Raw genomic sequence first — 26,955 nt, 5'->3', positions numbered from 1 at the left:
TTATTGTTGTCATTGCTACCTCTACTAATGCAGATGTGTATTTCTGGCTTTAAGGTTAGAGTGTTTTCTACCTCTCCATCTACTTCAGAGACTTGTTAAATTCTACAAAGGAAGAAGGTGGCTGTCTTTTCAATCTTTTTTCCATTTGTTTTTTCTCTCCATGTTTGTCCTGCTTTTTTGCGCCATTTTATTGTGACCCTGATTCTAAGGTTGCAGGACTGAAATATAATATACTTGTCTTCTCCTTCTCATGTTGGGAGATAAAAGGGTGGCTTATTTAGGGAGCTTTCCTGATAAGACAGCAAGTAGCACTGATGATACACAGACTCAGCTCTAATTCAACTACTTACAGAACAGTCTTTATCACAAGAGAATGTTTTGTCTTTGTGACACTCAGTTGTGCAGGCAGCTTGTTGGAACCATATCATCAAGGAAGGACAATGGCAAAACAACCAATTTTATACTTCAGTTTAGCTAAGGACAAACGATTCTGGTCCTGTCTGTTTTTTTACGCTGGAAAGGGTCCTGTGGAATGAGTAGGACTATCTGCAGCACATAAAGCAAAACTTCATAAATTGTTAGAGGTCTGAGATTTTATATGGTTGAAGATATTTATCCATTGTATCATGAATGTCAGGACTCCAGGCTGGAAATTAGCACCTTCACATTCCATCCAAAGTATATGCAAAATCAAGCCTTAAATTCAACACAAATTTTTTTAATAATATCTGACCTCAAGACGAAAGAAGGAATGCTTGGCTTTTCTTTCAGCCTGTTCAATCAGGTAACTCTATTTTGGAAACAGAGTCCTTATGCACCTTAGTATGGGCCCTTTTTCATTTTCTTTCTCTGGCATGCATACCTAGGTTTTTGAAAGAGGGAGAGAGGGAGAAAGGCATACAGATAAAAAGACAGAAGGAAAGAGAGATAGAAGGAGTTATAAAATAGACAGTTATAAAAGAAAGAAGGAATGAGAGAAAAATTGGGAGGATGGAAAAAAAGAGAATATGAGACACAGATTGAGAGAGAGAAGGGAAGAAAGAAAAAAATAAAGGAAAAAAGAAAAAGAAGAAAGTCCAGTAGGAACAAGATTGATAGTGTTATTTCTCTTTATCCTCTACCTTAAGTGCTGTGAAAAGAAAGTGCAAGTGGACCCATTCCTTCAGGCTGGAGATTTCCTCTGCATTACAGTCATCCCAACACAGCTGCTGCATTGGACTGAAGCCCACAGTGCACCCCTGAGTGGCACCAAGCACACTTGACTTTTGCTGAGTCCCATGAGCACCTGTGGTGCTACTAATTAATAACAGCAATACAAGAACTAATACAGTGAAAAAGCCAGACCTTAAGAAATGAAAAAGAAATATATATTTAATAAATAATTACATGGGTGCAGAAGTCTTCTATTATCAATAACAGACTTCTGAAATTGTACATCAGGGTTAAAAAATATATAAAAAATCATCCTGTATTTCAAAATGTAATAGTATGCAAATCAATTATCACTCTTATGGAAATATCTTTTCACTCTCCTCCATCCCCCGCATACTGCTTTTCTCTTTTACTCTCTTTCTAGAGCCCCCAGTAACACTTAATAACTACTGTATAGCTATCAATGAACTGAAAATGTTTATCACTATGCACTTTCTTATCTTGTTATATATTTGAGAGGGAAACTAACTGGTCTTGAGAGGCATTATCTATTGAACAAGACAAAAAAAATTGTTACTGACCTTTTCAGATCCAAGCTATCATCTTTTGCTCCTGGGGTAGGAATGGAAGGAAGCAGAAAATTAAAAGAACTACGGTGCAACTAATAAGAAGAGACAGAAGAAATACAAACAAAAATATTCTTTGCCAATGGAGACAATAGTTTCCATGGTGATTGTATAGCAATAAGACCATCTATAACTGCAGAGCTATTTTTTGACACTGTGTAAGAGATTGTATGTGTGTATACACATACTTGTGTGTATTCGTGCATGCAAAAATGTTCATGTGTGTGCACGTGTATAGTTGTAATTTCAGTATAATCTCGTTTGAGAACTGGTCACAAACATAGTGGCCTTTTTAAGAAAGCTTCTCAGAAAATGATGAGAATTTATAACAAATTTGTGTTTCACTATAAGATTAAAGAGTTCTGTCTTTCATTTGGATTTTCCTAGTGATGACAAGTACAGGCTAATTGGTAAGATAACCTGAGAGAAGAAATCTGCTAAGGTGGCTTCCCTTATCACCATGAAAGAGAACAAAGGGAAAGAGATGAATTAATTTGCAGGAAAGCTTCATCTTGAACATGAACACTTTATTGCTCAAAATCTCCATTCTGAGCAAAAATTAGATATTGTTCTGTCATTTAAAAGGCAATGGATGAACAGTGTCCGTGTGTGTGTATGTGTCAATATTATGCATTCAAGTATTAATTACAGTTCTACTCTGTATAAGGCCAGAGGGATGACAAATTGAAAACTGATTACTTCAGCTTTAGTAGTGCATAAGTTGAACTCTGTAGTTTTACAGCTCTCAAAGAGGCTTCCACTCTGCCAGTGATACTTTTGAAGGGACATCTCCCACTCACCACCAATGCTCCTGCTTGCATCCATAGAACCACTTCATGAATAACCACTCGCAGAAGTTTGGAGCACAGAGTGGTAGCATCAGAGGTTGAGCATCTTCTGCATGATGGAGAACCATTCATATACCCAAACATAACAAAAATAGGCTATGTAAAGACAGAGATTGCCTTCTAAGACCCACCAGAAGCAATTAAGACAACCCAACAGAAAACAGTTGACTCGAAAGCACCTTGCAAAACTTGTTTAAGGCCTAGTCAGTAAATACTGACTTTTCCAAGGGTAGGGAGGAAAGGAGAAATCAGAGACCAGTGTGTGATAGAGCTCTGGAAAGCTGAGGAAGACTTGAGATAGTCCTCAAGCAGCTCAGACTTACTGACAAGATACAGATAGCTCTCACTTAAGAAAAAGAGCATTGTAGAACTATTATTTATTATTTATTATTTATTACTAACCTAAAAATGTAACTAATTGCTAAGAAGCATGTAAAGAAGGAATTCAGATTTTCCTTTTGTAATTAAACAATGGTAAACACTCAGTCTTCTTTCCAAAGGTTTTATTTTATTCAGTCTATTAGTCTATTATTCAGTCTATTATTCTTTAAGCTTTCAGTACTCCCAAACCAAAGAGTCGTTTTCTGCTAGAACTATATATCATCAGGAATTTAGTAAAACAGAGGCACACCACTAATAATATTAGGAATTTAGAAATTTCTGAAGACTTTGACGGTTGCAACAACCAAATGATGACACCACGTTTCAGTGTATTAGTTTATTTGATTCTTTATCGCCACTAAGAGCAAGTAAATTATGTTGATACAATTGGTAAACATATACATTCGCTAGAACCTCCCACAATCCCACAGAGCTAAGGGAAACATTAAGGATGTTACAGGATTAATGCTTTCATTCTATAATATGGATATATGGCTTTCATACAAGTTTAAAAAAATTGAAAAGGTAACATACTACTAGCTTACAAAATCAATATACACACTGGAAAAAATAAAAGAAAAAAAGGAACAGCATGAAGAACATAACCCATGAGAAGATATATAGAACTGGTTTAATAGATATATACAGAATTAGAAATCCATTGAACATGATACTCAGGCTTTAATTTGTTACTTTGACTTTCATTTCTTCTTTTACTTAGCACCCAAACCACAGGTATCAAGAGGATTTCTGTTTTGTTTTGTGTGTGTTTTTTTTTAATTTTTTCTTTATTTTTTCCTCACTCTTTCTTTGCAGAGAAAAAGCCTTTTTCTTCTTAGGTTTCTATGATCACACTTAATCAGTTCTTCCACTTTGAAGCTTTGAATAAAGACCTTCCATGTTCTTATTGTGACAGAAGAGAGTATCACTTTGATACTAAGTCCTATTGGCCCTTTTGTTGGTGTGTGTTTGCATTTTCCTTGGGCACAGCTATCCTTAAAATATTATGCTGGAGAAGAGAAGAAACCTGACTCTCCAGCCTATATACTACTCTTTTATTTAAAAAAAAAACAGAACACAGGCCAAAAGTTCTCTCACTTTTGCTTTAGCTTTAAAACATGGCAGCACCAGTTGTGAGTCACATTTTGAGTTATGGATGCTCTTTTTTTACTTTTGCTTCAACGTACATGGATCTTTGTATACATGCAATATGTACGAGTGTATATTTAAAGATGCTGTGTTTGACTGACATCCTGATGAAGTGGTTCCTAGCTGCAAGAGGCAGCAGTAGTAGCCTACATCTGCTGCAAGTCCATTCAGTGGTCAACACAGTCTCTGGACTACCAGAGCCATTTTCTTCAGCTGTAATAACCTAGATGAGCTATATAATTATAATATAGGAAGTGTAATGAATCACCCATTGAGAAAAGTTAGATAGTGTCTGGTTGCCAAGCAGATTAGGCTGAGGGAATTCAAACAGTGTAATTAATTAAATGAAGTTGGCTAAGGGTAAAACAGCCCTGCAGAGGCTATTCATTTTCCTAGCTTTACATCACAGTATTCAATGCTAAAGTTTTTCGTACGGTCTTTAACCTTGAATGACTTTCCAAAATAGGAACACTTGTAGAGTCTCTGTTTCGTTTCATCAGAAAAATGACACACTGGACTCACGCTTTCAGTTTCATTGTGATTTTAGATATATTACTTACTTTTTAGCAACTTGTGACATCAAGATACTCCACATTTAAATGAAAAACTGCAGAAATGAGCACAGCCCTACCATTGTGATGACAGAGAATATAGCTGAGTTCTCATGTTTTCCCTGAAATATCTCATTTCTGCTCAGGTCAGAGTGATGGGGCCACAAGTGGCAGAAGGGGAACCTCATTGTTTAGTTTTAGTCCAAAAGTACATGAACATTTCTGTTGCTATGAAAAATACCATCCAGACCTTCTTCAAATTCAATTATCCATGGAGTTTAATAGGGTCCTTCCACACTCTAATTTGCTCAGACAGTACTCACTATACATGAAGCTCTATGCACTATGTTTCTTCCCTTTAATCTAAAGGTATAAGAGAATGCATTGGGAAATTATCCAACTTCTTGCTCTGTTTATGTAGCTAAGGGGCTCTTCTGTTTGAGAGTAGCCATTCTTTCATCACGCTCTCTACTCTTCATTATATGTGATGCTTTTTCATAGGAAGCGTCACTCAGGTTGAGCTATGACAGAGAAAGCCTCCTTCCCCGCAGATACAGAGAACTGATTTCCTCATTCTTATATTACTTTGTTTACTGTCATCTTCTGATGAACACATGTTCACTGTTTCATTTATTTTTAATGTTAGAAGGTCACAGTAAGAGATATCAGATGGTAGAGGCTTGCTGGGACTGTTTTACAAGAAGTCAGCAGGTTGTGGAGGATATATCCCTTAGTAATAGGAAGGATCAAAAATGTCTGCAGTTGTTAGACGGGAGGTAGATTGCCTTAGCAAAATTGTTGAAAAACCTACTAATACTATCAAAATTAGGGATGAGCGGTGGAGGACAGGCAATATGTGCAATCTGTCCCCATACAGGAGAGAATATAGTCAGAACTTTGCATAAGATGCTCTCCTAGAGAGTTTTAAAAGATTTAATAAGAGATGTCTGTCCTCATTCATATGCTTCCCCTTAGTATGAGATTTTGGGAGACGTAAAAGATTATTGTGTCATGTCAGAATGGTGTATCTGAACAATATTTAGCTTTGGAAAATCAGGAGGTTTACATTGTTAATGTTGTTGCAGAGCAATTCCAATAGCATCTGAGTACAAAAAATATATTCATGCATAGGAAAAAAGAACAGACTCCTAGACTGAGGGAAAGCCAGGTTGTCCCTGATGGATGCCTTCTTTTGAGAATGGAGTGGGACTCCTCCGTAATTTCAATAACATCCAATAAGCGCCTACTTTTCATTAAGGCAATAATAAAGCAAAGCCAAAAAGCAAATGTGACACCAAGTAATCCTGCCTTCCCTAATCAAAGAAGCAAGAAAAAGAAGTTTGCGTAAAATGCTCCTGATAGTATTACTTTCTTCTTGACATTGGCCCTGTGAACAATGCTACATTGTCTGTTGATATGTTTTATAATTATTACTCCTGTATATCTGCTTATTTTTCTCCCTTTGACAAAATAGTACCAGTAGTAGTACGATTAGAAGATGAGAACCAGAAATTAGTATTTACTTGAATGTACAGCAAATGTTTTCCCCTCCTTGGGCCTTACCTTAAAACATAACTTATGCTATAGTCTTGCTGCACTTAGTAGTCTGTGAAATATGCCAAGCTGACAAGCAATGATTCTCTTTCAATAGGAGCACTTCTGCCAGGAGACGTGCTGAAGTGCTAAAATGCCCCAATCCTCAAATACTGATTTAAATCAAGATACAGACAGCCTAATTGCTTGGAAGCATGGCTCAGCTTACTTAGAGGTAGTAGTGGAAGCTATACACAAACTACCCTAAATTTAAACTTGCTGAAATCCAGAGACTGGATGCAGAATCTCCCTTTTCTGATGTTCAGCAACTCATCTCTCCCTTTTCTGAGCACTCAGAACTCCCAGAAAAAGGCTGCCATTTATGTAAAGTATGATATATATACATTAACAGTAAGATGCAAATATAGACCCAGATGTATGTGGTTGAGAGGTACAGGGGAAGTCTTCCTATTTCATGCCCTTTGCTCACAGGACTGTTGTACTTCCTTCTGGTCCTAGCGTGACGCTTTGTTTGTATGATTGCTTGATTTCTGTAAACACTCTCCATGGACGCCCTACACTACCATTGTAACAATGGGAATTTGACTGACCTCTTTCAAAAACTATCAGGAATGTTTGTTTTGCAATCCAGATGGGCAGTTAATTGTAAGGGACAAAAGACGATGGAGGAAGTACAGGGAATTTGTTTTCTTTTTACTCACAAAAGTAGAAAACAGAAGTCATATCTAAGGTTTGCTAATGGAGAGTCATACTGTAAGTCTCAGCATCAATCCCAAGTCCTGCCAGCTCCCTGTGAAATGTGGACTAGATTAACGCATGTAAGACAATGATGCAACAGTGTTTACGCTCAAAGCTGAACTACTTCAAGTGAACTGATGTAGATTTAGACAGACAAACCTTTGGTGAGTGAAAAAGCTTCTTCCTCCCTTTGTCGTCAATCAGATCTACCAATTCATTAGTTCAAGTCTGAGGCATAAGCAAAGGCAGACCTGATCAGACCATAAAACAAAACAAAACAAAACAAAACAAAAAAAGAAAAAAAAATAAAAATAGCACCCAGCATCGCCCAAATAAAAGCCTTTAAGAATTGCAACTTGTCATTTTGGGTTTGGTCATTGCACGTCCACCATATCTGGGACATTAATTGTATCACTGTCTCAGGTATGTCTAATAGTATAGTCAAAATAACAAGGACATCAACAAAGACTGCAAAATACACCCAAGTAGTCTGAGAAATAATTATAACTAGTCTATCCTGAGCTATGTGCAGCCTGGCTTCAGAAGGGTTTGGGAATGTCTACAGAAGGACTTGCCTCACTGTGAGTCCAGATCAGCTATAGTCCCCATGTGAGAGAATAAAAGAGGACAAGCTCTGCTTTTTTTTAATTTTTATTTTCTGCTTAGAAAAGGGAAGTGAGAAGATAAACCAGTAAAAGACTCTGCATTTCTATAAGCTAATTCCAAAAGAGCACTGTGATTTACCCAGATGATTGCACCCTGATGCAGTTTCACTGAAATCAATGAATATCTGCTTGAGCAAAAGGGAAACTACAGGAGACTTGCTGTTGACCAGCAGGCAAAGCCTGGGGCCTACACCAATGGTGAAGCTTACTTCTTGCTCTTGAAATGTAAGGTTTACAATTTTCAAATGGTGATTTTTAAAAGAATTTGAGCATTGAAATCCCATAGGTTTCTTCTAATATATCTAGTCTGAATGTGTTTTGGATTGTAAAACAATCTTTTACCTGACAATACCCCAACTCATTGGTGAGATCTTTTTTCTCCTTTGTGACTTTTCTCAGGACTCATAATCATTAAAAATATTTAAAATCAAACAAACACGAAAACAACAGGTTTTATATTTTCTTTCTTTTCCTTTTTGAGTTAATTAAAAAAAAAAAAAATTAAAAGAAAAAATCTATCTTTATGGCTAAGATTTTCCTAGGTGTTCTTACTTATTTAAAAATGGAAAAAAGCAAAAGGTACCATCTTGATATTTTCATTCTGATTTACTTATAGATGAATAAAACTAAAAATTAATTGCATTCTTATTTGTTTCAATTCTCATAAAATGTCCCTTTTCTGGTCAGAAATATGAGCCATCTTAGACAGTTTCTAAGCTGATTTGTTCTGTTACTTCTCAGTAGACATAATTTCTATTTTCAACCAGCTAGAGTTAAAATCAACAGGAAGATTCCCACTAATACAGAAGAGAGTTGGGTCAGGCAGAATAGCAACAATTGCAATTAAATTTTTATGTAAAAGATATTCTTCATTTTGGAAAAAAAAAAAAAAATTAAAAGGGAAGGAAGAAATAAAGCATGTTTGTCCTTTTGCAGGTAAAACAGATGACATTATCATTCACCTGTGTCAATATGGTAAAAGAGGAAAAAGAGTTTTGCTATCCTGCCACCTAGATATTTTTGTAGAAAGTATCTTTTCTACAAAATCCTAAAAATTTAGGACCATGATATATCAAACCACTGAAAGATTTTACAGTTTTTACTGCCAGGAACCAAGAAACAAACACTACTGTTTTTTACCCAGACTATGACAGTTAAGAATAAACATTCATCACACACAAAAAAATTCTTTGCCTGCAAATGCTCAACAAAATGCCCCCATGCTCTCCTTAAACAAATAACTTCATACAGTTATACTGATGTGAAAACAACTTAAGAAACAGTGTTAGTTGTTTCAGATATACGGTCCTAATTTTAAATATAACTGCACCCAACCAGACTCCTGCATCCACACAAGGTATCACTGGGTTAGGCAGGGCTCTACACAGGTTCAGATTCTGCTTGCATGGAGTAGTTTCAACACTGAGACCTACAGCAAGACTTGAGAAAAGAAAGTATTTTAAAAACCTCTACACTGTTCAATATGCAGTAGACAGAATTTTCTCTAAATGAGTTTGGAGTCCTTTATCACAGGCCTCTAGAAATTGTTGTTAGCGTTATACATTAAAAAATACTGAAGTAATAAAAAAGGATATTTTTTGTCTGTTTGCTTGTTTCCTTCTATGGTACCATTAAGCTATAAATAATTTTAGGATAGAATGCCTAGGTATAAATGAAACTGTTAACCGATCGTGTTTGCTGATGTCCCTTTCTCACATTGCCCAAGTCGGCTCCATTAATCCAGCATCTTCTCTTGCTTCTTGCCTTCCTTTTTCTTCTTCTTGGATTCTGTCAAGACAACAATAACCACAAACAGTCAGCATCTAAAAGTCCCCGTAATAAACTTCATCCAATATCCCTGAAAGCTCCCTTTTATTTCTCTATACACATAAGAACAGATTTTGTTTCCTGAGCAGAGAAAGGGGAAACTGAATGAAATGAATATAAAATGAACAATTGAGAAGCAAGGGAGGATGGAAATGGGGTGCACGTCTAGTTCAGACCCTTCCTATCTGAGCACAACTCTGCTTGGCATGCAGAGCACCATGTCAGGAACTTGTTCCAAAAACAAGAAAACAGCAAGTGGCTCCTGGAGAAACCAGGTCATGGCTCAGCAGAGAGCTGGAATAAAGCTCTGCACACACTACCCACACACATACCCCTCCCTCGCTTCCTTTCTATTTCATTGTTCATCTTTGGCTTCCTCTGAATATGAATGCAACTCCAGAGCATGGTAAGAGCTCACTTGTTTCTTCAGCTTCTCCATTGCCAGCCCTTCCCTATTTGTTTGGAATAAACACCTGTGCACATTTGAGAGGCAACAGAGGTTTGGCATGATCTGTCAAGCTGATTACTATCAATAGGAGAGCTTGCTGCTCTGACTAATGTGGGGTGGGTAAGGGAACAATGTGAAGATATAAGTAAAAGTGTATATGTTGTATCTACAGTAACATCCACCATAATAAAGGGTAATGCTGTGCTCTACACGGAGAAGAAATTGACAAAGAGGCATAAAAAATGAATAAAAAGTGAAGGGAATTAGATACTTTTGTCCCACATACAATCTTGTAACAGGGCAGTTAACAACTCCGAGAGAATGAATAAATCCTCTGAATATCACTGTGAAATAAAGAAAAACAGAGACTACAAAAAGATGGAAAATGGTTTTCTGTGAAGTAGTTGTCTGGAAATAAAACAGTAGGTTGTAGACTCATGTTTGCTTTAACATGGGTTTCACTGATAGACACTTCCTTCCTTTGAATTCTGCCTTTATTCCTTCCTTCTCAGAGGAAAAAAGAAAAAAAAAAGTTCATCTCAGGTGAAGAGGTAAATTAACATCCATCACCCTGAATGAAAAAGTGAGCTCTTGGTCTTTAAGGAGGTCTTCTTTGTGAATATGGTTAATTTCTCCTTACCCAGTTCATGTTAGCACCATAGCACATTGACAGACAGTCAAATAGCCATCAACTCTGGTAAAACTAATTTATTTTATTAAAGCCAAAGAAGCTCTGTTGATATCCTACATTCACCTACATTCACGAAAAGAGATGTACGAATGTGGGCTGACTAATAAGAGTACACTACCAAAGAGAACAATATGTGCAGCTCACTCTTGGGATGATGTCACTTATTACCAGGAGAAGGTTTTATTCAGCAGTCATTACGTGATCAAATCAGATCGCCGTCTCAAAGACTATGCCTTGCACTTGGTTTAAGGTCCCAGCCTGATGTCTGTGTCTATTTCTCAGTGAAAGGGAGAAGCTAAACTTCGCTGTCCACCTTGCAATAATCAATCTGCAAATCACACAAACTTCCAAATTCATCTACCTACATAGGGAAGTGTTTTTGCTTGATGCTTTGGGATAACAAAATGTTCCCACCTAGGAGGTCATTCCTCTTACATTGATAGTACTCACACTGCCAGAGCATAATCTTTCAGACAGTTTCCCTGTACTGATGCAAAGCACACTTACTCCATGAAATCACATGTAACCTCAGAGTTGTGGCAACATAAAAAAGAAAACAGCTCAAATATTTTGCAGTCCTTAGGCTCTTTTTAAAACTCTACCCTAGACATCAATATCCATATAATGACCCATCAAAATATTGCTGTTCATACTGTCTTGCACAAGTCTGCTCACAGCTACCCTCTACCTGCTTTGACTGTATTCAGGTTATAGACTACAGTATGTCCATGGCTAACTGCAGAAAGTTGCTTTAAGATGCGTTTTGTTCATGTTTTCTCACTGCTCAGATCTTTGCTATCATTTGTGTCACTTGCTCTTTCACTGTCCTCATGTTTATTCACCTTATAATGCAACCTCAACTTTTATGTGCTTTAAAGTCCTCTCACAAGCCACACTGTGATCTACGTCACCCTGATCACTTTGCCAGCATTTCTCTTTCCAGGTTAGCCAGCCACTCTATACTGAAAGGGTCACTGTGCCAGCAGTGCCAGCCCTGACAACACGCTTGAAAGCCCTGAACAGTTCACTGTTCAGTGCTAGTTACCTCAGAGCTCAACAGCACCATACTCCTGCTATAGGCATCTACCAGTTAAGGGGGGGAAAGATCCCCACGATACACCACCACCAATAATCCCATTCAGATTCCTACTCCATATAAGAAAATTACCAAAATTAACTTCACCTTAGCACAGATTGGATGCAAGACCATCTCAGGCATTTCCTTCCAGGTTTTTTAATGTGATCACTGCCCACTGTCAGAATCTGCAGTAACTCCTCAAGCAATGCACACTGAAAATAGACTTTATGCTAGAAAAGCCACTATGCCGCTTTCTACATCTCACTGATACCACAAAGCAGCTTGATTTCAATGATCTTTGGGGTTGTGCCAGAAGGTAGAAAGAAAAGGAACACAGTGAACAAAGTCTACCTTGGGCAAAACACTACCATCTGCAAGAACCCTGGGGTCAACAGCAGCCTCCTTCACCTCACCCACCTAGTTAAAGCAAAATCTGTAAAGACAGAGCTATGACCCTGAGCATTGGTTGTGTATTAGATACAGAAAATGTATGTACTGCAGACAGGTGCTACCAAGAAAATGCAGTCACTACAATGAGGTGATAGAAATTGATGAAAACCAGGTTCATACCAGACCATACTAAATTTTTAATCTGAATTCTAATTTTAATCTGAATCTATACACTGCATTACCTGCTTCAAAAGTAGGTGGTTTGATATGTTTAGTATTGAGTCAGACAATTACTGGAGGTGTCTTTATGAGAGGAGGGAGAAAGACAGAAAGCAGGATCATCATCTGTGCAGTGAAAGGAAGGAGACAGATAGATGTTCACCTGTAGCTCTGAGTGCATTATGTGATAGTGCCCCAGCCAAACTATCCTTCCACCTCTGGCATGGCTTAGCACACAGCAGTTAGCTATAACTCATCCAGGCTTCCTTCACATCAAGGAAATACTTAGCTTTACTACCCCTATATATCCTTGCAGCAAAACAAAAGGACTAGGAGAGTGAGCTATGCATAGTCCAGAATATTAATGAGAATGGTAAAACCATCCTTAATTTTTGTGTCTGTTTTATAGCATGTGCTTTCTGCTGTCCCTCCCCCTTCTCTCTTATCTCACAGTGAGAGAGCTCTTGTGCAGCTGGAGGCTAGAATCCTGGACCTGGGCAAATGCGAAGAGTAAATTCAGAATATTTTGTTCCTGCAGAGAGCAGCAATCAAGCACTGCACAGACATCTAGCTCCCTCCAGAACTCAGAGCACTTCTAGTGAGACAAAAAACACCCACATAGCATAGTACAAATAGTCCTGCAAGAGCCAGCTGTGTTGATGCACACACACTTGATTTTGTAATCATTCAACAACCTGAACAGCCTTATCTTTAAGAACTGTTCATAGGATTAAAAGCTAAATTGTCACGGGCCCAATTCTGCATGAAGACCAAGAAAAATGCAGCAAATTTAAGGTGAGGACTTTACTGAGCAAACAAATTAATCTGATTAGGAATTTGAAACAGCAGCAATTCTCCTTAAATAACTGTCTTTATTCCGAAGCTTCATTCTTACTGCGCCTGCAGTAAAGGAAAGTAATTATATTGAACAGAAGCCACGTACGATGTGAAGCCACTACTAATGAATAAGGTACAAAAAGGAAGTAATTGCATTTTAATGGGAGCTAAGCACAGAAAGTCAGGACTTGCATGTATTTATTTTCCTTTGTTATGAAGAAGGTAAAAATTCACTCATGGATTGCTGAACTCGTCCTGTACGTGAGATCAAGAAGTGCCCCCAAAGGTTGTAAAAACCCATTCAAAATTTCAAAAGCTGTTAGAGCTAAGCACTTCAGCACCAGCTGTTCTGGACACAGTTTTCTCAGGAATTATCGCTCTGTTGCACTCAGTACAGAGGAAGACAGGTTTCCTAAAGAGCTCTCCCCCTCTTGCTGGGGTAAGTATCTCAGAGCACTTGATTACTGTGGTGGTGGTCATTGAGTACGGGGCAGTTCTCAGCTTTGAGGAAACCAAAGATTTTACCCCTTGGTAAAAATAAATAAATAAATAAATAAATAAATATTTTTAAAAATCACTGCACAGGGATCACTGTACAGGGCTTCACCCTGCTCTGTAGGAACAGAAACAGTACTACAAGGCTCTTTGAACAAAACAGAGTTGTACCGGATAGAAGTAAAAACAATACTCCACTAACTAAAACACTACAGAAGGCAACTCTACAATGAATCAATGACCTTGATGTGATTTTTACTTTGTTAATGTATTACAACTGATAATATCCCCTACACGTAAGCTCTGCATTTAATCACTGCCTTTTCTTGACTATAAGTGTTGCTCTGTTTCTCCAAGTCACTCTTTTCCAAGCAGGGTTTGTTCTGATTCTCACTTTGCTCAACTTACATTCAGGGTGGCCTTGAATTTGTTCCCAGGTGAACACAGCATGGACCCAATTCAAACTGAAAGATGGAGCCGCAGACATATGCCAGGAAGATATTATATGATGTGTTATCTATAGGGGAACAGCTAGATTTATACTGGTTACAAACAATTTATCTTAAAAAGAAATGGACAAAAGAGTCATTTGTTGAAAATGGATTTCTAATTTTCTTCTCATTTTCTTTTATTCTGAATCACATGTATCAAAGCCATTAAATTACTCAGAAGGTCACTACTGCTAAACTTTTCAAGCAATGTCTGTTTTGCACTCGGTGACTGCTGAAGGGGTCTGTCCAACTGGAAGATGGTTTCCAGAAGTGGGTTACTTTGTTCTTCTGTTTGCTTCTTGTTATCGTCTGGTATGTTTGCTTTGCTGATTTAGGGAAAGGACATTCTTACTGTTCTTTGTCATGTTCTACAATCAGCACAAGAGAGACTCCATATCGACTGGCTCTTCAGCTGTCTGTCTCAGTGGTACACAAGATCCATCTTAATACCCACAAGACAGGTGCAGGAATAGACTGATACATTCAGAGTTTACTCTGCATTCACGTGTCTACTGGAGACTGCTGAAAACAAAAAGTAGTAATAAGCTCTTTGGAGTTTGGCATTTCCCTATATCTTCAGAGAAGCAAAATGCTAGATTGCAGCAGTTCATACGTCAAACTGAGACCAGGAAACAGCTGTTCTGCAGAAAATTATTTGATATGCACTGTGAATAGAAACCTCATTTTATGTAGTTGGCTTTTGAAAAGCAGACATGCACATTTCTCAGTTGTGCTCTGTGCATCTGCGCCAGCCTAGTCTAACCTCAGGGCAAGGGGTACAGACTTTTCTTTGGCCAGTTCTTCACGCTGAAGAGTCGCCTACAAAACTTTTGCAGTAAGCCCAGATAGGAGAAAGGATATAGAGAAGGTGATGTGGAAAATAAAGCTTGAAAGGAAAGGAAGTGAAGAACTAGAAAAGGAGAGGATAAAAAGGAAGGAACAGAGCTTTCTCTCTGTTTCACTGCTGGGAACAGTAATGAGTGTAAACATTTGCTGATGGCATATCTTTTATCACAGTAAGTCCCACAGCTTCAGGCATTTCCACGGCTCAAGGGCAGTGACTAATGCCAAGGAGGCTGGCCTGCTCCTCCAAGCCAGGAAAGTGAAACAATGAGCATGTAAGAAAATTGGCACACAGGCCTATTTAAACTTTCTCCCCAGAAGGTCTGTATTAAATACTAAAAGAAACTCCTGCAGGCACGAGAGGGTTAAATGAGAACATTTATCATATCCAGTTTTTCATCTTATTAGTTAGCACAGAAAAAAAGCATCTGGGATACAAACCAGAAAGTAAGAAACATGGAGGTCCAGGTTTCCCATGAAATTTCCCTGTCTTTTTCAAAATCACCTGTTAAATCTGTGGAACAACTAAAAATTGAAAACTACTTCTCTTAAAAATATCTTTCTTCCTCTCTACATGCATTTACTGCTCCCTGGAATCCGGGATGCGTGAATCACAATGTCAGTACAACTGGATGAAACACTCAAATTATTTGTCCAAAAAGTCTCATTTTCCAAAGGTACAAAAGCAGTCTTGAGAGAAGCTACAGGGGAAAGCTTTCAAGAAACATAAGGAAGGAAATGGAACCAGAAAAAACCCTCCATTTGAAGACATCAGAATTTCATTAACTTAGGCCTGCAATGGCAGCTACTAGCAGCTTGAGGCTGGTCCACACTGTAACCATCATTCTATTCTGTTTTTCTTATATGGCTTACTCGTTCCCATTTAAATTAAAGAGAAAAATCATATTTCCTCATGTTACAGCAACAAGAGGCCAAGCCACAGAAATGTATCTCAGAGACTCACAGAGTCCTCTGTGAGTTTTATTTCATCTTGAAATAACAAGCCTCATCCTCAGACTAAGGGAAACACAACCAAGAATTTAGTACCCAGTCTCACCCCTCTAGACCACCATTTCTTCTCTGGATTTTCACATTTCTCAGCTCCATGAGACATGAATTATTCATGGTAAAACTGCTCCTCTCAATGCAGTGCTCAGTACAGTGGCACCGTTTTTCAACCAGGGCCTCGGGGCACTCATGCAATACAAATAATCAGGATGATAGCAACAACAATAACAGTCGGTCATGCTGTTCCTGCTGGGCATCCACTGCCAGTGTCTGTCCCACAGAGCTGAGATCACTGTACTTCACTGCAGGCTCCTGGTCAGTGCCAGGGAACACTCTTTAATGAGGCTGCCTCATGCCTTCATAAGAAGAGAGAAACGTTCCAATTTACCTTTCTGCTTTTTGTTTAACTATAGCAGCTGTTGCCTAATATGAGAAAATCCCTCATTTTTACATTTAATTAGTTTAAGTAGCTCCTATTATTCTGCCTCCTGTAATACTAATTATTACGCTAGCTGCATGCCTGCATGACTAATGAGTTACATTAAAGACAGGGAGTTCTGCAACCTTCAGAGGGAGACACATGAAGAGAAGGATGCCAAAACAGGAGATATCAGCATATTTCAAATAAAACAAAATCACAGTCCTAACAAATCTTTTATTCTACATCCTACATTTCCTCCAGCTACTCTTCATAAGAAGGCATTTTTCTGCTGCTCAAAGGCAAACTTGAGGGAGCAAGTTGCCTACTCTGTAAAATGAGGTGGGTCACAAGCAGTCAGTCCTTTTTTTCAGTGCTGCACCTAGTTTGTCTGAGCAACAAATAGCTGCATATCCAGTGAGCAATTCATTCAGAAATCATAACTGTGAGCTCCTTGCAACAACCACCAGCCAAGTCATTCTGCCAAAGAGCAGATAATCTGCCCTGGCAATGCTGTTAGACAGATGTCCTCTTTGCAGATAGGAATCAAAGCTGTAGTGCTCAGAAACCACATGTTGCATTCTGCTTCTGGCACCAAAGTTGGTAGAGGAATATATCTGCTCATTAACAAAAACCTGGCTCTATGTTTTGACAGTGAGCTCCCCTAAGAAGACGCAAGGTAAGTTAATGTCAAACACTGTCATAAATCCACTGAGATAACTAACATCAAAATGAGACCCTAGTTAAAGATGGTAGTTCAGACACCCTAAAGAAAATTGTCGCATTCAGATAGTTACAGACTGGGAAAAAAGGGAGCAATTGCTGCTAGTAAGAACATGCAGCCAGGAGTTAGCAGTTCCTACCTAAGCATGTGCACCTGTTACTGTAATTGTATGATCCTGAAAAATCATTTAGCCTTTCTGACTTACAATAATTATTATTGTTTACATCTTACTTCCTCAGCTCTTTGGAATGATAGTAGGGTTACCTGTTCGTTTCTTGGAAATTCTTCCTGTAAAGTTTCCTAGATAGAAGAAGTTATGTAGTGCAGATTATTTATTTTGCTATTAACTCTTAAACAAAACTCTTCAAACAATGGGAAATTAGTAAAAACACTGTAGGAGAACATACAGTGCCAAAGACAGGAAATGTGCTGAGGCATTGCTAGAGCAATATGCTACACCTGATCTTCATTACAGAAAAGACATTGTAGCCATTATAATTTATTGCAAGTCTTGCCTTCCTCTGAACAGTCTTTAAAAACATGGGTACTGGATGACATGATCTTTAGATGAAACTCCAGTAATTAAAGACAACAGTAGCATAAACAGTATTAATGTTTGCCAGCTCTAGTAAAATTGTTTTTCTAAGTGTCCAGGTAAACTGCTTATCGTATTTCGTTTTATCTTTATCAAAGGTATAAATAGTTCAAAGTGAGAGAATTATGGAGAGAGAGAAGAAAAATAAGAATGACAGAAAGCCTGAGTGAAAAAAACAAATAAAGCCTACCAGGCAACCTAGCTCAGTAAAAATAAATTCCTTCTCTCTCAGAAGTACAACCAAAATGTTTCCTGAATCCTGACAATATCCCATTCTTTTCCTCTCTGGTTGGCTGGAACCTGAACAATCATCAATCATGTTTGGGTGGCCATGAAGTAGGTCAGATGGAATTTGTCGGAACCAATTTCTGCTCTTCAGTGCAAGTTGGCCATCAGAGCAGCTGCTCAACAGAAGTGCCTGATTCTTTTGCATCCATCAAGACAGTTTAAGGATAACTTGGACATCCCTGGCACTTCAGACACTGATTAGAATATGCAGTTGTACGTATTAGAGAAGAGGTGTCTGCTTCTGCCAGGATCCCGTGATAAAAATTGTTTCATCCTTTCCAGCCTTTATGACAGGAGTTCTCATAACTTCATTTCTGTACTAAGTAAACAAACCCTGGTGTCTGGGATGTCACTGTCACAGCACTGACAATCTCTCTGTCAAAACTGATATTCAGGAATGTACACCAGTTTTCATTGTTTCAGTACAGCAGCCCAAGACCAAGCTATTGTCATCCAATCCAAGAGCATCTCATAAAATATGAAAAAAAAAGAGTCCATTAGGAATCCAGATAAAATTCAAATTCCTAATTCATCATCTGTCTCTCTCTCTCTTGAAACCAATATTAGAGGTTCTCTAATAATTCTCGTCTTGCAAGCAGTGATCTCCAAGAATACAATCCATTCTTAGAGTCAGCTGTTCAGAAGAAAAACACTAAGACAGAGCAATTGCTAATAAGGAAAACATACAAAAATTTAAAGGAAAAAATATCCAGGAAGTAAAGTTATTTTCCAAACTTCAAAAGATTCAAAAGGATTTTAAGGCTTTTCCATGAATGCTGGCTAATGATAAATCCATAAGAATTCTTAGATCACCAGTTTATCAGAAATTCATTGATTTCTAATGCTAATGAGGTTGTCTTGGCTTAATTTAGCAAAAGTCTTGCTGCAGGCCAAGGAAGTTCCTCAAAAACAAAACAAAACAAAACAAAAACAAGACTTGTTTTTGTCAGTGAATCTGACAAACAACCCTTTGATTTTTTCTGTATGTATATTTTTTTTCTGTTAAACATCATTCAAACTCCCCAAAACAGTACTCATCTTCTAAAGTAGTTCAGTGAGAGAAGAGAAAAACAGGATTATGCTATGAGCATAGCTTTGCTACGTTCATGAGCTGAAAAGCAACAACAGAGCAGCATTTATGGATGATATCAATTTATTTATGCTATTCTCAAAGAGCAGTGAAAGTGAGGAAGAACTTCAGCTACACTATGAAAATGTGCCAGGTGAAATCTGAGACATGGTGCTGCACTGGACAAGTCTAGATGGACTTACATTCATTCTTGGATTCTTAACTAATCATATTAATTCATTTAAGAAAAAAAGTATTCAGGGAGTATTGTGGAGGTCTCAGATAAAAATACCTGCTCCACATGAAAGTTGTGAGCAGAAGAAAACCATTTTAGATAACAAGTAAAACTGTGAATAAAAAGAAGTGATATAATGCTGTTTTCTTTTTCAATACAAATCTGTAGAGGACAGGCTTGAAACACTGTGTAATCCAGTCACTTCCTCTCAGAAATTGTTTAGTAATAATAAAAGGAATTTGGGCAAGTCCATTAGAAAACATTCTTATTGTGGACAGATTCTAATACAGCAAAATATTTAAATCAAAATTTTAGTTTTAACAGCAGGCAAGTGACAATAAATAACAAAAGATACATTAAGCTGCAATTGATTGGAGAAGATTAATGGAGGCTTTTACTTACCCTAATAATAATACCAAATCAAAAGAAAAAGCAATGCAATGAAGAGGTTACAAATACAACCTAATGGAAGGAAAAAATCAGGCCACGGGAAAGAGGGCTACTCAGGAAAATTATTAAAACAAATCTTTTTTTCTGAATATACTGCTACTTTTCAGTGAAATAATCTTGGTCATCTCATATGCATTTTTGGTACTCCCAGCCTATTGCTGTCATAGATGTTCTCAGTGATGAAGTTCTTGAAGCCTGCACTGATCCAAAATGTAACAGTTAAGCAGTAGAGCAGATTCCTTTAATCAACAGGACCCTCACCTACAATTCTGTTGTCAGTGCCCACAGATACTAGAGAACCACTGCCTTTCTACTCCAGGCAACCACAGTGGCAACTGATGGTGGCTGATCAGCATTTTCAGGTTTAGCTGCATATGAATACAGACTTCACACAATGCTACATCACAGGAAAAAGATTGCTGCTTCCAAATAATGTATTATATGCTTTCTTCACTTGTAGTCCTGAGTTGCTGACGTGAAGCTACAGAAGAAAAGGGAGCCTAATATGTATCTGTAGCCCATTTCAAGTGCTCAAGCAGTAACCTAGATCTTACTTAAGGGTTCCAAAGAATTAAATTCATTCTATTCTAACTATAGACTGCACACTTTTTAGATTATATTTATAGATTTATATTTATAGATTTAGATTATATTTATAGATTGCATATTTTTTTCCTTAACCTAGATACAGATAGGGACTTACCTCCAATCTGCAATTTCCCTCACCTCAGGAAGCAAACAGAAATATTCTTCATTTCATCAATCAGCTTTTAACTCAGTAATGAAGTTCAGTAGGTCACAACATTGCATACAGTATTCAACTGCTTGACCTAATTTCTTCCCCTAGTACCTCCTACTGCTGTCAACACACTGACCAGTGCAATTCCTAAGCAGTCATACACACTGATCTGCAATATGGACTGCTTATCTTCAGCTTGGGCTCAGGCAGACTGCAAGTGTTTGACTTCCACATTTGCTGCTCCTCCTAATGCCAACAGCAGATGAATGAGCAGGTGGTACACAGGAAGATGCTGTAAGATTTCTAATGCAAGTCAGGAGAGCAGAATTTCTGCCCAAATTTATTATGATCACAAACCTACGCTTGTACCTATTTCAAATCAAACGAAGTCAGATTTTCTGTTTAACTAGCACCACATAATTATCTTCCTGCAGATGGTCACGATCCAACTTTCAGGATTAGAGGAACTCCAATGCAGAAATGACACATGCTCTACTAGGACACTGCCTTTAGAGTTGTAATATGAAATGTCCCTGTACCAACATCATCAATGCTCTGCATTTTTTCCCTCTCTTCCAGCAGCCATCAGTAGAGCCCACCGACTCCACAGAGACAGGACTAGGCAGAAGGCTGGGGGTGGCTCGAGCAGCAGAGCCCTTCTGCCAGCACAAGAAGAAACTTCATCCAATAAACTCCCAAATGCATGGAAATTTGAAAAAAAAAAAAAAAAAAAAAAAAACACCCACAGAATAATAAAACTAAATCCTTCCCTTCTAACTAATAAGCAATAAAATTACACAGCTCCAAGCCCTTGTTACATTTATTCCCACTTTTATTCCCTCTCAGTCACTTCCATGTTCAAATGAAGATGTTTATTGCTGCTAACTCAACTAAGTCAGCTGGTTTCCAGAAATCTAGTTGTATGCTTTCTGCTTCACAACTTGCATTATCCATACAGGTTTTAGACTCAGCACTTATCTGGTAGCTTCACTGAAGGTGTACAAGGGTACACAGGCAGAGTACTCCACAGATCACTGGTGCACCACCACCACAATTGGAAAATTGCTCATCCAAGTCCCACCTGTCACCTCTAATCACATTTATTTCTATAATTATCCAAATATTCAAAGTCTGGAATGTTTTTAATCTAGTTTTCAGCAGCAAATGCCAGAGTAACATAGCTTGTATCATTTACATTAAAAAAAAAAACAACACATTAGTTTGGCTGCTTAAACAATATCTCACAGCTTTAGCTTCCACTGTAAATCATCCTACACACGTAACACATTATTCCAATGAAAGAATATATTAAAAGGCCTTAATAACTAGAAATAAAATAAGCTTGTCTAAGAGATACTAGGAAACAAAATGAGCATATGCCTTGTTTTGTACTAGGAATTACAGTTAATTAAGACATTAGGTGATCTCATCCCTGCTGTCTTCGAATAAAGAATATATAATCCAAAAGGTGCAGAATACCTACATACGCTCCTTTCAGCATGCAGTGAGTAAAATATCCCTTGAACACTACATGTCCAGGAGGAAAGTAGTCCCTTTTTCAATTCATCATTATTCAATACCAAGTGTCAATATGAAAGGTGTGTTTATCTCAACAAGACATGTTCTTGCATGCTATTATTGGAATGTTCTTGTCAACAAGTGAGTTAGGCAACACTTTACTGTGATGGTCTGCTGCATACCAACAAACTGGTGGCAACACATGTAGTCTAGGGTTAAAACTGGGGTCCTAATCTTCAGTTCACCTCTTGTCTGTTAGTTTTCATTTACTGTATAATGCAGGAATATTGCCTGCCTGACAGCTGGGAGACAGGAGAATGCAGTCTGAGGAAAGGCTATGAGAGTACAATCTCCTGTTCCTACTGAAGCATGTGAGACGTCACAATTCCATCAACCGAAATGAACTAGCGTGCAACTATCAGCAAATTGAATTTACCTTGAGGTTTGGGTTTGGTAAGCTTCCCACAGGGCTTTGAGATTGTGACAGTCTTCTGGCAGTCAGCATTATGAAGAGCTCTCTTTAGGTTCCCAGTTCGAGTTTTCAAGGCAGTATTCAAGTCACATTCTCCCCAAGCCTGGAACTGGTATTTACACTCTGCTGCAATGAGTAAATAAATGATAATTTTTTAAATAGAAGGATTGAGAGTGAAAACAAAAATGTTATCAGTCCAGTAGAAAAGAGTAGCATTATAACCACTTTCATCACCCACAGCAGGTGCTCCTAGACAAATGATCATGCAACTGGAGAAAGGAATCCCAGGAGACTTTAAAAAATCCTCTTGCTTTTGCATGAATATCGTGTCATTGTCAATACAGAATGTAAATAAAATGAAAATATATTGAACTATTAAGATACAGAATAAAGAAAAAAAGAAAGAGAAATGAAAACTCGGTTCAAGTTCTGTATTGTTCCTTCATTTGTGTGATGCCAAAGGTTAAGAGGTAAGGGCTGAATAGTTTCAAGAAGGTTTATGCAACTATGGTCTTGTCAAGTCTGAATCTGCTGCACTGATTGCTTTGGAAAGGTCACACTCAAGTCAAAGCCATACAAGTCGTTTATTAAAAACAAAACAAAAAAAAAGCTAACTTTGCAAGAGTTGCGAAGATCTGAGCTCTGGACAGACATCTTGTCTGGGGCAGGTCTGAGGTACCTTTCTCAGTTGCCATATATAAACTTTATAAAATGATAAAATAATCTGGCCTCCATTTAGTGCACACACACTGGTAGCCACCTATATCACAAGGTCCCATAAAGCCAGTAGTAACCATAGTGGAGGCTCACAGCTGTGAGAGAACAGATGACTCTTACACTGCTGCTTTAAATAGGGTTCTACAGGAAAAGAGGAATTTACCTCTTTACCACAGGAAAAGAGATTTAATTGTGCTGCTGGAATACTAAGTTTACAACACGTAGATTATCTGGATTCTCTGCTGGAGGAGCTTCTTTACTCTAAGGAATCTGCCTTCTATTCCTCAAATTATTTAGTTGCAACAGACTTGGAGGTAGATAGCACCTTATTTGCAGAGCTAAGAAGAAAATATAGTCTTTCTTCATCATACTTAAGTAAAAAGGAAAAAACAGTCCCTTGAAAGTGTGATGCTTACCTCCAAATTGCTTCTTCCAGTTGCAGGGAATTTTACACTTCTGAGTCTTGGTGGTTTGTTTGCATTCTGCTCCAGTGCGAGTGCCCTCGCGTGTCCCCAGGCCGCAGTCTCCATTGGTGGGCACACAGACACTCCACTGCCATTCCCCACAGTCAGACTTCTTAGCCTTTTTCTCTGGTGGAAGACAAGGAAGCAAACACAAGATAAGTGGTCAGTACTCACAGCTGATAGAGAAACGTCTCTTCACTAAATAGTCACAGTGCCTGAGAGAGTAAATACGGAAGATGTTCGTAAAACAGCTTCACAACCAAAAAATCTGGCATGCCCTTCAAACTTCTGCAAACATTTCAGCCTCTTAGGCTTTAACTTCAAATCACAATCATTCAAAGTCAGTTCCACTACTTCTAATAGCCAAATCAGACTCTCATCTTCAGAGTGGGGAATCTACACACCCTCAGGGACCGCTGAACAAAACACTCAGCAAAGGGCATTCCTTTGCCTTCAGTGGCTGATGGCATGTAAATATTTTCACTTTCATCTGGAGCAAACCACACCATATAGATAAGAAATTTATGTGCTGACATTGTGTTTTGGGATTTGAGCACCTCCTGGAAAAAGCAGAAACTTTTCACTTAGCGTATACCGTATTACATTTTATGCCAGATTATAACCAAATCTTCAAAGGCAAATAAGAAACTACACTACATATAGAAGGATATGTAAATACAAGATTTTATGGTTCTTGATCTTCCTAATGTAAGCATTCAGAATTTGATCAGAACACCTTGAAATGCTGATAGCCTAATCAGGTTTTGTTTCTTAGGGACAAAAGCAGGTTCTGTAGGGACAAAAATAGGGACAAATCCAAATGTTGACCAAAATAATAATTAAGACCCCAAATATCACATGTAATTTTAAATAATCTTATATAGAATGATTTGTGCTTTAGCTCTTCCATATTTTATAGTATTTCCTTACAGCCACACTGATTAGAAAAACCTTTTTTTTAATGGAAATACTAATTCTAATAGACTAACAAGTCATATTAACCTGTGTAAGCAGCATGTAAATAATCACAGAATCATAGAATTGCTCAGGTTGGAAAAGATCTTAAAGATCACCAAGTTCAACTGCGACCTAATCATACTACCCTAAAAGATATAAGATCTTAAGAAAAACACTATAACGTGCAGTTCTTAAAAAACATCAAAAATGAGCTTCATAGATGTCAATTTTCCACTCCAGGCCTCTCCCTACTGCAGTGGGGTCTGGATGTCTGGTTGTTTTCAGCACAGAGTTCATCTAGTCCTTTACTGGAGGATTTTCACTTTCATGGCACTGGTGTTGCAATTGCATGTAACACACCAAATGAGTAACATGATAACTACTCTTCCATTGTTCTTATGTGATTCTCCCTTAGCCTAGTATGAACCTATTCTCAGCAGATTTTAAGGAAAGATGTCTTGCAATACCCATTCTGTGATAAAGTGAGGACTTTGTCTCTTGTCTCTGGTGCTCTCAAGCTGCCAGCTTTCATGGAAACAAATTTCTGTTTTCCTACTGAGCACAGGAAAAAATGTCACTGCAACAAATACCTATCATGCATGTCAAAAGGTTAATGAATGCCTTGAATTTCAAAAAAAAAAAACCAAAAGCATTTTGTATTGTCCCACACATGCAATCTGCCTCACGGATTAACCCTGTATTACACTAGACCTTACCTGGTTTCTCTTTTTTTCCAGCCTCAGTGGTACTCACTGCTGCCAGAATGAAGACAAGTGCCAGGAGAGCAGCCGTGAACATTCGACGTTGCTGTTGTTGCTGTAGCATTCTGGGGAAAAATGAGATAAAGGAAAATACACTTGGTTAGATTGGAAAAGGTGGGATCCCATCAAAATGGCAGCTACAGCTTTTTTAGGAAGCTCAGCTTCAGGGACAGAAGACACATGCAAGTCAAACACAATTAGCTCCTTACAAAGAGAATACAAAGATTTTTAACTTTTATTTTCCAGTCCCTGTACTAAATCCCTGATCAATGTCACTCATGCTATGGATGAGTTTTATCACAGAATAGTCAGTAATTATTGCTCTCTGTCAGAGAATCAAGACTCGTGATGGGCCTGAAACTTCTCCTATCTTTCCTGACAGCTGGCTGTGATTTATTGTGTACAATTTCACATAGAATATGTTTTGTGTTACATTTTATCAACTAATACAAAGTAGGGAATCCAACACTGTCTACCTTGCAAAAGTTCAAGTTCTTATTAGGCTTACTCAACATCTGAAAAGAGCTTTATTCATGAAAACAACATGTATAGGTAAATATGATGCATTATTTTAATTGCCATTGCTATGTTGCTACCTATCATTTCCTTCCCCTACAGTTAGTGTCTCTTTTTAATAGCAGTTAACCTGAAATGCAAAATGGGCACAGGGGTAGGACCCCTACAGTTAGTGTCTCTTTATAATAGCCGTTAACCTGAAATGCAGAAATGGGCACAGAAGTAGGACTTGAATACACAGACACTATTCATAGCATGCTAATGAACCCAAAAACTGGATTTAGGAAACGTATATTCCAATATAAAAACAAATTAATATTGTTTGTTTAGTGGTGAAGCATCAGTTATTAGCCAGTCACCAAAAGTCATTTAGAACTGGATGACATAAATAGTTTACATGCATTCTTCCTTCTCACTTTGTTGTAATTTGCATTAGCACATTTTGGTATCATTTTACATAGAACCACAGAATCACAGAATGGAATGGGTTGGAAAGGACCTCAAGGATCATGAATCTCCACAGGTAGGGCCACCAACCTCCCCATTTAATACTAGGCCAGGCTGCCCATTTGGCCTTGAACACCTCTAGGGATGGGGCATCCGCAGCCTCTCTGGGCAGCCTGTTCCAGCACCTCACCACTCTCATACTAAAGAACATTACCTAAAAGCATGGCTGTAACAGCTCTATATGTGAAAACATCATTCTTTCCTTTTCCCAAAGACATCCCTCTAGTAGGCAATAGGGTTCCAAGACGGCAGAATAAAAGTAGGTTGAATGGAGTGTTTCTCCACCTTCTTTTTTTCAAATCAAGGCCTGTGCTATGCCACAGTCTAGGAGGAGGCATCAGCAGTGCCATTACGATGGCTTTGAAAACTAATCTGATGCCATAGACATTTCAGAGGAAATATGAGTTCCTTCTGCTAAGCATAGCAAATTTATGTAATAATTCTCACCATGAACTAAAGACAAAATGCATCGGAAATTTAATTTGGTACTTCTCAGTATTCCCTGCTGGCAAAAATCTTGTTCAAAAGCAACAT

At 38.0% G+C, this 26,955-nt stretch overlaps 1 protein-coding gene across 3 annotated transcripts in view; it reads right to left on the bottom strand.

Annotated features, from left to right (window-relative positions):
• Positions 1 to 8,106: 8,106 nt before the first annotated feature.
• Positions 8,107 to 26,955, bottom strand: part of PTN (pleiotrophin) — a 65,335-nt gene continuing 46,486 nt past the window's right edge. For all 3 annotated transcript variants that reach the window (XM_042890374.1, XM_042890375.1, XM_042890376.1), the window contains exons 2-5: positions 25,354 to 25,463; positions 23,633 to 23,806; positions 22,464 to 22,625; positions 8,107 to 9,452 (exon numbers count right to left, since the gene is read on the bottom strand). In XM_042890374.1, coding sequence (XP_042746308.1) covers positions 9,400 to 9,452; positions 22,464 to 22,625; positions 23,633 to 23,806; positions 25,354 to 25,462 — 498 coding nt within the window. In that variant the 5' untranslated portion in view covers position 25,463 and the 3' untranslated portion in view covers positions 8,107 to 9,399. The remainder of the gene's footprint in view (positions 9,453 to 22,463; positions 22,626 to 23,632; positions 23,807 to 25,353; positions 25,464 to 26,955) is intronic.

This window comes from Lagopus leucura, unplaced genomic scaffold, assembly GCF_019238085.1.
Source record: "Lagopus leucura isolate 7727_CA_CO unplaced genomic scaffold, USGS_WTPT01 Super-Scaffold_100159, whole genome shotgun sequence".
In the NCBI taxonomy this organism is placed as follows: Eukaryota; Metazoa; Chordata; class Aves; order Galliformes; family Phasianidae; genus Lagopus; species Lagopus leucura.
Note: the sequence above shows the minus strand (reverse complement) of the source record. Positions and strands in the feature narration are given on the sequence as shown.